The sequence below is a fragment of the Physeter macrocephalus genome, chromosome 7 (genome assembly GCF_002837175.3).
Source record: "Physeter macrocephalus isolate SW-GA chromosome 7, ASM283717v5, whole genome shotgun sequence".
Classification (NCBI taxonomy): domain Eukaryota; kingdom Metazoa; phylum Chordata; class Mammalia; order Artiodactyla; family Physeteridae; genus Physeter; species Physeter macrocephalus.
The window spans coordinates 33,229,915-33,242,538 of NC_041220.1; the positions used below are offsets into that span (position 1 = coordinate 33,229,915).

Genomic DNA, 12,624 nt, shown 5'->3' on the forward strand with positions numbered 1-12,624 from the left:
AGAGCAGGCTCAGTAGTTGTGGCGCATGGGCTTAGTTGCTCCGCAGCATGTGGGATCTTCCCGGACCAGGACTCAAACCCGTGTCCCTTCCATTGGCAGGTGGATTCTTAACCACTGCATCACCAGGCAAGCCCATATACTGCCTTTCTTTGTAAAAGAGGTTTAACTATAGCTTGGAAATCTTTGGGTTAATTCAGGCTGTTTTCCCCCTTCTTATCTTACAAATGAGTTAAAACTCACTTCTATGGTTTTTAATTCAAACTGAATATTTACACAAGTTTTCCTTAAATACCAAATGATTAATTGCTAATAACTGTGATCACCTGAATATGATTCAGTGTTTTATAATCCCATTTTGAAAAACAAATTAAGCTTGCCCTTAAAACTTGGTTTCACTAATGAACTCAGTTAATGTAGTGAAGCAAGTCACCAGCTCATAAACCCTGCAATATTCCAGACTATCATCCATGCCTTATAAATACACTGTTGCCTATGTGCCCCCTGACAAATACTGCTATGATACTTGAAAAACTCATTTATTTCTTTGGCTGCCTTTAAAATTAAAACAAACAAGCAAAAACACTCTAGCAGATAGGTAGGAACTTTTATAGCTTTCCTCAAAATTACAGTTGTTAGACACCTTAATAATTAAGGGCAGAATTTTAAAAATATAGATATATAAATCTGACATGGAAAGTTATAGATGATGTACTTTAATAAACACATACCATATAATCCAAAGCTTGTACCAAATATAGTTTTCTCTGATTGGTTTTACTTTTATGGGAAATCTTAAATATATTTTTAATTTCTCAATTTTCTACAATGAGCAAAAATAAATCAGAAAAAAAGGCAGCACACTCAAATCCCCCGGGACTGTTAGGCACATTCCAAAAGGCACTGCTGCACCTGACACACGTCAAATACTGAGAGCAGGGGCTTGGTTCCTGTAGGAGCCACTGTCTCGTGTTTGCTCAAGGCCAGGTTTGTGTGCAGGTTCTGCTGACAGTCTTTGGAAGATTACTGATTAGGGATTTCCTGCTCTTCAATAGTCCACACATGAATGGAGCTCCTCTGTACCTGCTTTTTGCAGTTTTTCTCTAGCTCTGACCTCCCTGAACTTTGGCTTCTGATGTGTTCGGGCAAGCATTTTAGCTCCTGGTGAAGTTGGTTTTTCGGCTTGTACTGCCCTGCAGATGCCATCTTTTTGTTCATGTTCTTTGGAATGGTTTCTTATTTTCTAATTTCAAAATAATTCCCCTTTTTTTTGTTTGTTCTGTTTTTTCGAAACACAGGTATTTCTTCCAAAACCACATTCTTGTCTGTTCGAATCACTGAGCAGCCTCTGAAGATGTGCCTTCTCTTTTTTCTCCAGGAATTGGTACCACTTCTCATGTCCTGAATTCATTAGCCGTCTCCTATGCTGCAGCCGTGACTCCTTCTACCTTCTGGGCAGCGTCCCCTGACTCTCCTCTGGCACCGGCTGGCAGCCGCCTTGTGGGAGGCTCTGGGAGCCTTGGGTTTCCGGGAAGTGTCTGCTCCTGCTGACAGACGCGCGCCAGAGGCTCCCGATGCGCCTCGCCCTGGATTCCCTCACCGTTTAAGCGAAGAAAGTGAGATTCTGCAACTACAGCCGCCTTGTCCTGCGATGGAAAGTTCCCCGGCACTCAAGGTAGGAGAAACAGTCAAGGGTCTTTGTCCTGTGCCTCACCGGAAGACACACTTTCAAAGACCATGCCTTTCCTCATGGGTCATCACAGTGGTGAAGCACTCTTTCTAGAGACCCTCCCCAACACCTGAAGCCTTTCTGGCCTCTGATCTAAACTTCACTCAGTAATTGTAATTCTCAAAACCAAAGGAATTTCTCAGGCATAGTTTTGACTTTTGGGCCCTGGAAATCTAAGTGCATGACTTCAGCCAAATCATTTAACTTGGGGTCTTTTTCTCTCCTCTTCTTCCTTCAGACCCAGTGTGTCTGTTATGGTATGTATTCATTACAGTACAGCACAGAGTGCTTTGACCGTGCCCCCCTCCGGCCCCCACCCTTTGTACACAGCGCTGGACAGGACTTCCCTCGTGTTGTTTATGTGAGATGCACACAGTTACGAACATGGTCCCTCTCCAGATGGCTTAGTTTATTCTAACTTCCTTTCCTTGTTTTTTTTCTAAAATGTTTGAGTTGCTTTGTGGACTGCTTAACACCAAAGGGAATAATACTTAATATTTTAATAGAGCTTTATGGGTTCACAAAGTCCATGACATGACTCAGTGAATGCTGTGTATGCCTCCTCATCATCCTCTCATTCTTCTTTACAACCCTTTAGAGTAGAAGCCAGTAACCTTCTCAAGTAACTTTTCCTCTATGGAAATTGGGATTTTCCCATTCAACAATAGTATGGTGGGAGCCCTATCATCCTCTTTTGGGTCGTCTTGGCCCAGTTTTTTTTTTTTTTTTTTGGCTCTGCTGCACAGTATGTGGGATCTTAGTTCCCTGACCAGGGATCAAACCCGCACCCCCTGCACTGGAAGCGTGGAGTCTTAACCACTGGACTGCCAGGGAAGTCCCTAGCCCAGTTTTAATAAAAATTTATTACCAAGTATTTTGGACATTCCCTAACTCAGGACATTTTTTGAGGGCAGGTGTGCTATACAGCCCTGAGTCCTTGTGAATGTTTTTTGTTTTTTTTTTTGTTTTCTGTGATACGCGGGCCTCTCACTGCTGTGGCCTCTCCCGTTGCGGAGCACAGGCTCCGGACGCGCAGGCCCAGCGGCCATGGCTCACGGGCCCAGCCGCTCCGCGGCACGTGGGATCCTCCCGGACTGGGGCACGAACCCGTGTCCCCTGCACCGGCAGGTGGACTCTCAACCACTGCGCCACCAGGGAAGCCCGATTACCAAGTATTTTGAAATGCAAGTGATCACTAAATTTTAATTCAGCCCACAGAAAAATCTCATTAACTTGACATTGGCTAATTCAATTTAATGTCTCCTTCAAAGAAATTTCTCTTCACTAGATGATTAGATGGGTTTGCATGTATAATAGCATAGTTAATGCACAAATGTAAAACTATTATGAAGTTTGAACTGAAAATTTGGCTCAAAGACTTTAAGAACTGGTTTCTTTTGAAACAAACCTTAAAGATAATCTATCATATGGGAATTCCAAAAAGTATGGAAAAACAGTATTGAGGTTGAAATTTAAAAAAATAAACTTTTTACCACCATCTGTTAATAAGTACATGATAAAGCACTACTTTCTAAATTTAAAAAAATAATTCTCTCCTAAATTTCAGATGAACAAATTCTTATGATAATTATCTTAAAATTATGTCACTAATTCAGTATTTTATTTTATTTTTTTAAAGATCTATTTATTATTTATTTATTTATTTTATTTTTGGCTGCATGGGGTCTTAGTCGTGGCATGCAGGATCTTCACTGAGGCATGTGGGATCTCTCGTTGCGGCGCATGGGCTTCTCTCTAGTTGAGGTGTGCAGGTTTTCTTTTCTCTAGTTGTGGCACGCAGGCTCCAGGGAGCACGGGCTCTGTAGTTGTGGCGCACGGGTTCCAGGGCGCGTGGACTCTGTAGTTTGAGGCACATGGGCTCTGGATGAGGCGCCGCAGGCTCAGTAGTTGTGGTGCGCGGGCTTAACTGCTCCGCACGCGGCAAGTGGGATCTTAGTGCCCTGACCAGGGATCGAACACGTGTCCCCTGCATTGTAAGGCGGATTCTTTACCACTGGACCACCAGGGAAGTCCCTAATTTGGTATTTTAAATAAAACCTGATAATTGAACAAAATCTGTTTCCACAAAAATTAAAGGTTTTTAGAGATTTTCAATAACTTCCTCATTATTAGTGCTATTTAAAAGACAATGCCGTAATATCGGTATAGGGCAAATTATTTTATGATGAAGTACAATGAATTAGCCTAATTCTTTTATTCTATAGGAATTTTAAAAATATTAAATAAGTACATGGAGCTTAGAAATTGGTTTTATCTGGCCAATAGTAAAATAATTTAGACATCAGCTGATTACTTAAAATTAGTGCATAGCTTAGTCTTCAACCTAAGATTACCTATAATGACCACTTACCAAGTTTCTAGTTCTGTCAGCATTACCGAGTTTTCCAGATACTGTGCTGAAGGTGTTTCCAATAGGTTTTTCAGTAGGGAGAGGAGGTGGGCTTTGTGGATCCTCCTCATGTGAACCTGGAAAAATAGCAGTAATTAATTAATCAATAATTTCTAGTCTTTGGGGGTTTCAAGGGATGAAATGATTACAGCTTGGTTCCTTATTAGGAAAATGGCTATTGTAAAAGATCCACACAAAGAATGGATAGCTAAGCAAATGAGAAAGATATTCTGGCAAGCCTCAGAAAACTGATGAGTTAGTAGGCATCGGTTAATTTTTACCAAACGTTTTATAGAGATTAAAAATAATACTAAATAATTATAACAGCAAGCCAGCGTTTGTTGACAACCTTCTATGGGCCATGCATTAAGTTAAGGCACTTTATTCATAAACATTTCTCCAAACCAACCTCAATCTAAGTGCTAGATCTGTTGAGTCTACTAGCTAGTAGCCACACATGGCAATTTAAACTTAAATCTTAATTAAAATTAAATACAATTAAAATTTCAGTCCCTCAGTTGCATTAGCCACATTTCAAGTGCTCAGTAGCCACATGTGGCTATTGGCTACCATATTGGACAGCACTATACTAGATAATACCCTACCCATTTTCCAGATGAAGAAACTGAAGCTGAGAAGAAAATAAATGAGCTATCCAGGTCTTAATGCTAGTAATGGTCAGATGGGTTTGAAACCCAAAGCCTGTACTCATTGTAGTAAGGCATGCTGCTTCCTAATAGGTGGTGTATCCAATCCTCCCCCATCCAAATATTTAAATGTGTTTTCTAATGTATTAGCTCCAGATTAATGGGCTTAATTGCTCCCATTTTAACAAGCAGTATCTTTACATCCAAACTACATCCTTCACCCAGAGATAGTGCACTCCCAACTTATTTTAAAATGAAGAAGAAAAAAAAAAAAAACAAAAAAAAAAAAAAGAAGAAAACAAAGATGACCAGATTTAATTAGTGACAGCTAATTAAAATCTGTGTGCAAAACACTTGGAGAGAGGACGACTGTAACATACTAAAAAAAAAACAAAAAAAAAAAAAGAAGAAAACAAAGATGACCAGATTTAATTAGTGACAGCTAATTAAAATCTGTGTGCAAAACACTTGGAGAGAGGACGACTGTAACATACTAAAGGAGGCTAAAGCCACCTTTTACTGGTTCGGGCATTTAAAGGAGATAGGAATTTTCCCCATTCAAATGAACACTCTCTGCTTCCATTTCACATGAAAAACCTATAACAAAACAAGAGGATGATTTGTCAGGTTCCTGTTTTATCCACAGACAGGAAAACACTCTCAAAAGGGGGAAAATACCCAGGCCAGCTCCTAGGAAAACAATGATTTAGAGACAGACAAGTGTTCTTAGTTGAGAGGCAGTGCTGTGCGAGGAATTAAGACACACACAGGGACGGTCCAACTCAGTCGCCATCTTGAAGATTTTCTCTGTGCTGCAGTTTCCTTACTGAAGGGTACAAAGCAGTAAGAATATGAAAGCAGAGAGGAGATAGCTTATGGGAAGGAAGGGACAGAGTAATTACCTGGTGTGGGTATGTGGGGGAGGTGGAGATTTTCAGTTTCAAACTATGTGGTCAGCGGAGTGCTCAGTGAGAAAAGTGGCATTTGAGCAAAGACCTGAAGGAACAGTGAAGGAGGGAGCCATGCAGAGATCTGGGGAAAGGACATCCTAGTCAGAAGAAACAGGTCCCCAGGGGAAGAAGCTGACAGGTTCAGAGCAAGGAGTTTTGCACCACGAAGATGTTCCTTTCTTTTCTTGTCCATTCCAAGTTCTTTGGACACCAAAAGTCTTATTTTTTTTCCTCTACAGCAATATATGCATTGCTTAATAATCGTAATAATAAAATTCTAGGGAACTGGTTTTTGATATAAATAGAAAGAATTCTCTAGGAACTGGCACTTCAGTTCTCTCACATATACAGAACTCAGCTTTCTAATAGTTCCTGGAGCTTTGTCAGGATAATAAATAACTGCGCCACCAGGGAGGCCCGGGAACTGGTTTTTGATATAAATAGAAAGAATTCTCTAGGAACTGGCACTTCAGTTCTCTCACATATACAGAACTCAGCTTTCTAATAGTTCCTGGAGCTTTGTCAGGATAATAAATAATGGTGCTTTCTCAATATACCCTTCTCAGGATTTCAGGACTATTAATCCAATTTATAAGTGTGTAGAAAAGAGTAAACGTAGCAGGCCTGAGTTACAAGGTTGGTCCTTGCTGGCACCTAGGAACTTGGATTTTGGGAAGCTTTGCACCATTTCTAGAACTGATAAAACAAAAGAATATGGTTTATGCTGAACACCTGCTTTCCTTCTGGGAAATCTGGAATTTTGGTACATGCCCAAATTCCTAGAGGTGTCCATGTAACCAGGCCCCAACAAAAACCCTGGGTATTGAGTCTCTAATGAGCTTCCCTGATTGACATTTCACATCTGAGTGGAGTTAGGTACACCCTGTGTGACTCCACTGGGAGAGGACTCCTAGAAACTTGTGCTGGTTTCCTCCGCACTTTGCCCCGGGCACCTTTTTCCTTTGCTGATTTTGCTTCGCATACTTTTGCTATAATAAATCACAGCCATGAACACAACTATATGCTAAATCCTGTGAGTCCTCCTAGCAAATCATCAAACATGGGGATCTGGGGGACCCTGACACAACAGGAGAATACATTTAAATGTAAAAGTTGTATTACTAAAGCCACATGAGCTTCAGGTAATATTTATTATCATTCTGTCTCACGCAGCTTATTAAAATCCCAAATACTTTTAACAAGGTAACAGTGAGCAGGCCAACAACCCGATGAGCTGTCCTGTCACTGATCTGTGTAGGCTATATAATACTGTCAAAAGAAACATATGACCAGTTCTTCAGTCTAACACTACCATATAAGCTCCTAAGAAGCGAGAACCCACTAGAATTTGGTACCCTTGACTTTCTCTCCTCCTCGTTCTTCATAGAAACTCCGTTCAATCTTCTCACTACTTGGCTTAGAGCCATCAGTTAATAAAACCATCAAGAGACTAAAACCAATATGATTCTTCTAGGTAGTAATTTATAGAGAAACCATACCCCTAAACTAAGTTTCATGGCATTCCAGGGTATGCCTACAGTGTAACCCTGGGATGCTGCAGGTGAAGGACTGGGACACTTGCTCTGCCATTGGCAGGAACGGAGTGGCAGAATCTCGTTAGACAAAGGCAAGGATGCAACTGGGCTATGCAAAAGCACTAAAGGAAATGAAAGGAAAGCAGAGGCTCACAGAGAAAGCTGTGTGATCACCCAGGAACTGCTCTGGAACCCACTGTATGTGCATTCATGTGCATACATACTCCTGCTTTTTCTAATCTCTAGGGCCTAAGGTAACCAGTTCTGGCCCTCTTGGCTTCTCTCTTATGATAAAATCAGATGTATCTGCAGTACTTATTAAATGAAATTCATCCAAAATTTCATTTGTTATAACACTGAAAAATCAAGTAAGGAAGTGTATCAAAACGTAGTATTATACTAATTAAAATAATATTTTTATACACTGTTATGTTTTTATAACTCTTGGTTACTCCTCTTCAGACAATTCACACATAGCTATATTTAGATTATGCTCATTGGAATAATACACTCCTGACAAACATATACAACTGTATTTGCTATCAGTTTCAAAACTTTCCTACCAAATCTTTACTACTGGCACTAACATACGATATTACAATTACTCTGAGTTTCAGCCTCCCTGTATTCTCTCTGCCTAAGACAATGTTAAAGAGAAGTAAAAACCAAATTTACTGTACTGGACCTCCCTGGTGGCACAGTGGTTAAGAATCCACCTACCAATGCAGGGGACATGGGTTCGAGCCCTGGCCTGGGAAGATCCCACATGCCATGGAGCAACTAAGCCCATGTGCCACAACAACTGAGCGTGCGCTCTAGAGCCCGCGAGCCACAACTACTGAGCCCGTGTGCCGCAACTACTGAAGCCCGCGTGCTCTAGGGCCCATGTGCCGGAACTACTGAGCCTGCACGCCTAGAGCTCGTGCTCTGCAACAAGAGAAGCCACCGCAATGAAAAGCCCATGCACCACAACAAAGAGTAGCCCCTGCTCGCCACAACTAGAGAAAGCCTGCGTGCAGCAACGAAGACCCAATGCGGCCAAAAATAAATTTAAAAAGCACAAAAAACAAATTTGCTGTACTAACTGTCTAAAGAATTATGAGAAAACAACTTGCTTTTAAATGTTCTCGAGAGGAGGACCTTCAAGATGGTGGAGGAGTAAGACGTGGAGATCACCTTCCTCCCCACAAATACATCAAAAATACGTCTACATGTGGAACGACTCCTACAGAACACCTACTGAACGCTGGCAGAAGACCTCAGACTTCCCAAAAGGCAAGAAACTCCCCACGTACCTGGGGTAGGGCAAAAGAAAAAAGAATAAACAGAGACAAAAGAATAGGGATGGGACCTGCACCTCTGGGAGGGAGCTGTGAAGGAGGAAAAGTTTCCACACACTAGGAGCCCCTTTACAGGTGGAAACGGGGGGGGGGGGGTGTGGCGGGGGGGAAGCCTCAGAGCCACGGAGGAGAGCGCAGCAACAGGGGTGTGGAGTGCAAAGCGGAGAGATTCCCGCACAGAGGATCGGTGCCGACCGGCACTCACCAGCCTGAGAGGCTTGTTTCCTCACCCGCCGGGGCAGGCGGGGCTGGGAGCTGAGGCTCGGGCTTCGGAGGTCGGATCCCAGGGAGAGGACTGGGGTTGGCTGCATGAACACAGCCTGAAGGGAGCTAGTTCGCCACAGCTAGCCGGGAGGGAGTCCGGGAAAAAGTCTGGAACTGCCTAAGAGGCAAGAGACCATTGTTTCAGGGTGTGCGAGGAGAGGGGGGACTCAGAGCACTGCCTAATTGAGCTCCAGAGACGGGCGCGAGCCGCGGCTATCAGCATGGACCCCAGAGACGGGCATGAGACGCTAACGCTGCTGCTGCAGCCACCAAGAAGCCTGTGTGCAAGCACACGTCATGATCCACACCTCCCCTCCCGGGAGCCTGTGCAGCCCGCCAGTCAGGGTCCCGTGATCCAGGGACAACTTCCTGGGGAGAGCACACGGCGCGCCTCAGGCTGGTGCAACGTCACGCCAGCCTCTGCCGCCACAGGCTTGCCCCGCATTCCGCACCCCTGCTTCCCCCGGCCTGAGTGAGCCAGAGTCCCCTAGTCAGCTGCTACTTTAACCCCATCCTGTCTGGGAAGCAAACAGATGCCCTCAGGTGACCTACACACAGAGGTGGATCCAAATCCAAAGCTGAACCCCAGGAGCTGTGCGAACAAAGAAGAGAAAGGGAAATCTCTCCCAGCAGCCTCAGGAGCAGTGGATTAAATCTCCACAATCACCTTGATGTACCTTGCATCTGTGGAATACCTGAATACACAACAAATCATCCCAAAATTGAGGCAGGGGACTCTGGGAGCAACTGTAGACTTGGGGTTTGCTATCTGCATCTAATTTGTTTCTGGTTTTAGGTTTATCTCAGTTTAGTATTTAGAGCTTATTATCATTGGTAGATTTGTTTATTGATTTGGTTGCTCTCTTCCTTTTTTTTTTTTAGTGTATACATATATATATATATATTTTTTTCCTTTTTCTCTTTTTGTGAGTGTGTATGTGTATGCTTCTGTGTGTGATTTTGTCTGTATAGCTTTGCTTTTACCATTTGTCCTAGGGTTCTGCCTGTCCGTTTTTTTCTCTGTTTGTTTGTTTTGTTGTTTTTTTTTAGTATAGTTTTTAGCACTTGTTATCATTGGTGGATTTGTTTATTGGTTTGCTTGCTTGCTTGTGTGGGTGATTTTGTCTGTATAGCTTTGCTTTTACCATTTGTCCTAGGGTTCTGCCTGTCCGTTTTTTTCTCTGTTTGTTTGTTTTGTTGTTTTTTTTTAGTATAGTTTTTAGCACTTGTTATCATTGGTGGATTTGTTTATTGGTTTGCTTGCTCTCTTCTTTCTTTCTTTTTTTATTACCATTTTATTTTAATAATTTTTAAATTTTTTATTTTAATAACTTCATTTTATTCTTCCTTTTCCTCCCTCCCTCCCTCCCTCCCTTCCTTCCTCCCTTCCTCCCTTTCTCTCTTTCATTTTCTCCCTTTTCTTCTGAGCCGTGTGGCTGACAAGGTCTTGGTGCTCCGGCCAGGTGTCAAGCCTGAGCCTCTGAGGTGGGAGAGCCGAGTTCAGGACATTGGTCCACCAGAGACCTCCCGGCTACACGTAATATCAAACGGCAAAAGCTTTCCCAGAGATGTCCATCTCAACACTAAGACCCAGCTCCACTCAACGACCAGCAAGATACAGTGCTGGACACCCCATGCCAAACAACTAGAAAAGAGGAACACAACCCCACCCATTAGCAGAGAGGGTGCCTAAAATCAAAATAAGGTCACAGACACCCCAAACCACACCACAGGACATGGTCCTGCCCACCAGAAAGACAAGATCCAGCTTCATCCACCAGAACACAGGCACTAGTCCCCTCCACCAGGAAGCCTACACAACCCACTGAACCAATCTTACCCACTGGCAGCAGACACCAAAACCAACGGGAACTATGAACCTGCAGCCTGCAAAAAGCAGACCTGAAATGCAGGAAGTTAAGCAAAATGAGAAGACAGAGAAATACACAGCAGATGAAGGAGCAAAGTAAAAACCCAGAGACCAAACAATAAGAGGAACTAGGCAGTCGACCTGAAAAAGAATTCAGAGTAATGATAGCAAAGATGATCCAAAATCTTGGAAATAGAATGGAGAAAATACAAGAAACGTTTAACAAGGATCGAGAAGAACTAAAGAGGAAACAAACAATGATGAACAACACAATAAATGAAATTAAAAATTCTCTAGAAGGAATCAATAGCAGAATAACTGAGGCAGAAGAACGGATAAGTGACCTGGAAGATAAAAGAGTGGAAATAACTACCACAGAGCAGAATAAAGAAAAAGGAATGAAAAGAATTGAGGACAGTCTCAGAGACCTCTGGGACAATATTGAAAGCACCAACATTCAAATTATAGGGGTCCCAGAAGAAGAAGAGAAAAACAAAGGGACTGAGAAAATATTTGAAGAGATTATAGTTGAAAACTTCCCTAATGTGGGAACAGAAATGGTCAGTCAAGTCCAGGAAGCACAGAGAGTCCCAAACAGGATAATTCCAAGGAGAAACACGCCAAGACACATATTAATCAAACTATCAAAAATTAAATACAAAGAAAAAATATTAAAAGCAGCAAGGGAAAAGCAACAAGTAAGGGAATCCCCATAAAGATTCAGCTGATTGCTCAGCAGATTTCTCAGCAGAAACCCTGCAGGCCAGAAGGGTGTGGCAGGACATATTTAAAGTGATGAAAGGGAAAAACCTACAACCAAGATTACTCTACCCAGCAAGGATCTCATTCAGATTCAACAGAGAAATTAAACCCTTTACAGACAAGCAAAAGTTAAGAGAATTCAGCACCACCAAACCAGCTTTACAACAAATGCTAAAGGAACTTCTCTAGGCAGGAAACACCAGAGAAGGTAAAGATCTACAATAACAAACCCAAAACAATTAAAATGGTAATAGGAACATACATTTAGATAATTACCTTAAATGTAATTGGATTAAATGCTCCAACCAAAAGACACAGACTGGCTGAATGGATACAAAAACAAGACCTGTATATATGCTGTCTACAAGAGACCCACTTCAGACCTGGGGACACATACAGACTGAAAGTGAGGGGATGGAAAAAGATATTCTATGCAAATGCAAATCAAAAGAAAGCTGGAGTAGCAATTCTCATACCAGGCAAAATAGATGTTTAAATAAAGACTATTACAAGAGACAAAGAAGGACACCACATATGATCAAGGGATCAATCCAAGAAGAAGATATAACAATTGTAAATATTTATGCACCCAACATAGGAGCACCTCAATACATAAGGCAAATGCTAACAGCCATAAAACGGGAAATCGACAGTAACACAATAAGACTGGGGAAATATAACACCTCACTTACACCAATGGACAGATCATCCAAAAAGAAAATAAATAAGGAAACACAAGCTCTAAAACAAGCTTTAAATGATACATTAAACAAGATGGACTTAATTGATATTTATAGGACATTCCATCCAAAAACAACAGAATACGCTTTCTTCTGCTCATGGAACATTCTCCAGGATAGACCATATCTTAGGTCACAAATCAAGGACTGGTAAATTTAAGAAAATTGAAATCATATCAAGTATCTTTTCTGACCACAATGCTATGAGACTAGATATTACAGGAAAAAATCTGTAAAAAAAATACAAACACACAGAGGCTAAACAATACACTACTAAATAACCAAGAGATCACTAAAGAAATCAAAGAGGAAATCAAAAAATACCTAGAAACAAATGACAATGAAAACATGATGACCCAAAACCTATGGGATGCAACAAA

General features: G+C 41.9%; 1 protein-coding gene across 10 annotated transcripts in view; it reads right to left on the reverse strand.

Annotated features, from left to right (window-relative positions):
* SH3D19 (SH3 domain containing 19) overlaps positions 1-12,624 on the reverse strand; it is a 174,658-nt gene that overhangs the window by 27,540 nt on the left and 134,494 nt on the right. For all 10 annotated transcript variants that reach the window (XM_024126708.2, XM_028491757.1, XM_024126711.3 and 7 more), the window contains one exon: positions 4,098-4,213. In XM_024126708.2, the coding sequence (XP_023982476.1) occupies positions 4,098-4,213 (116 nt within the window). The remainder of the gene's footprint in view (positions 1-4,097; positions 4,214-12,624) is intronic.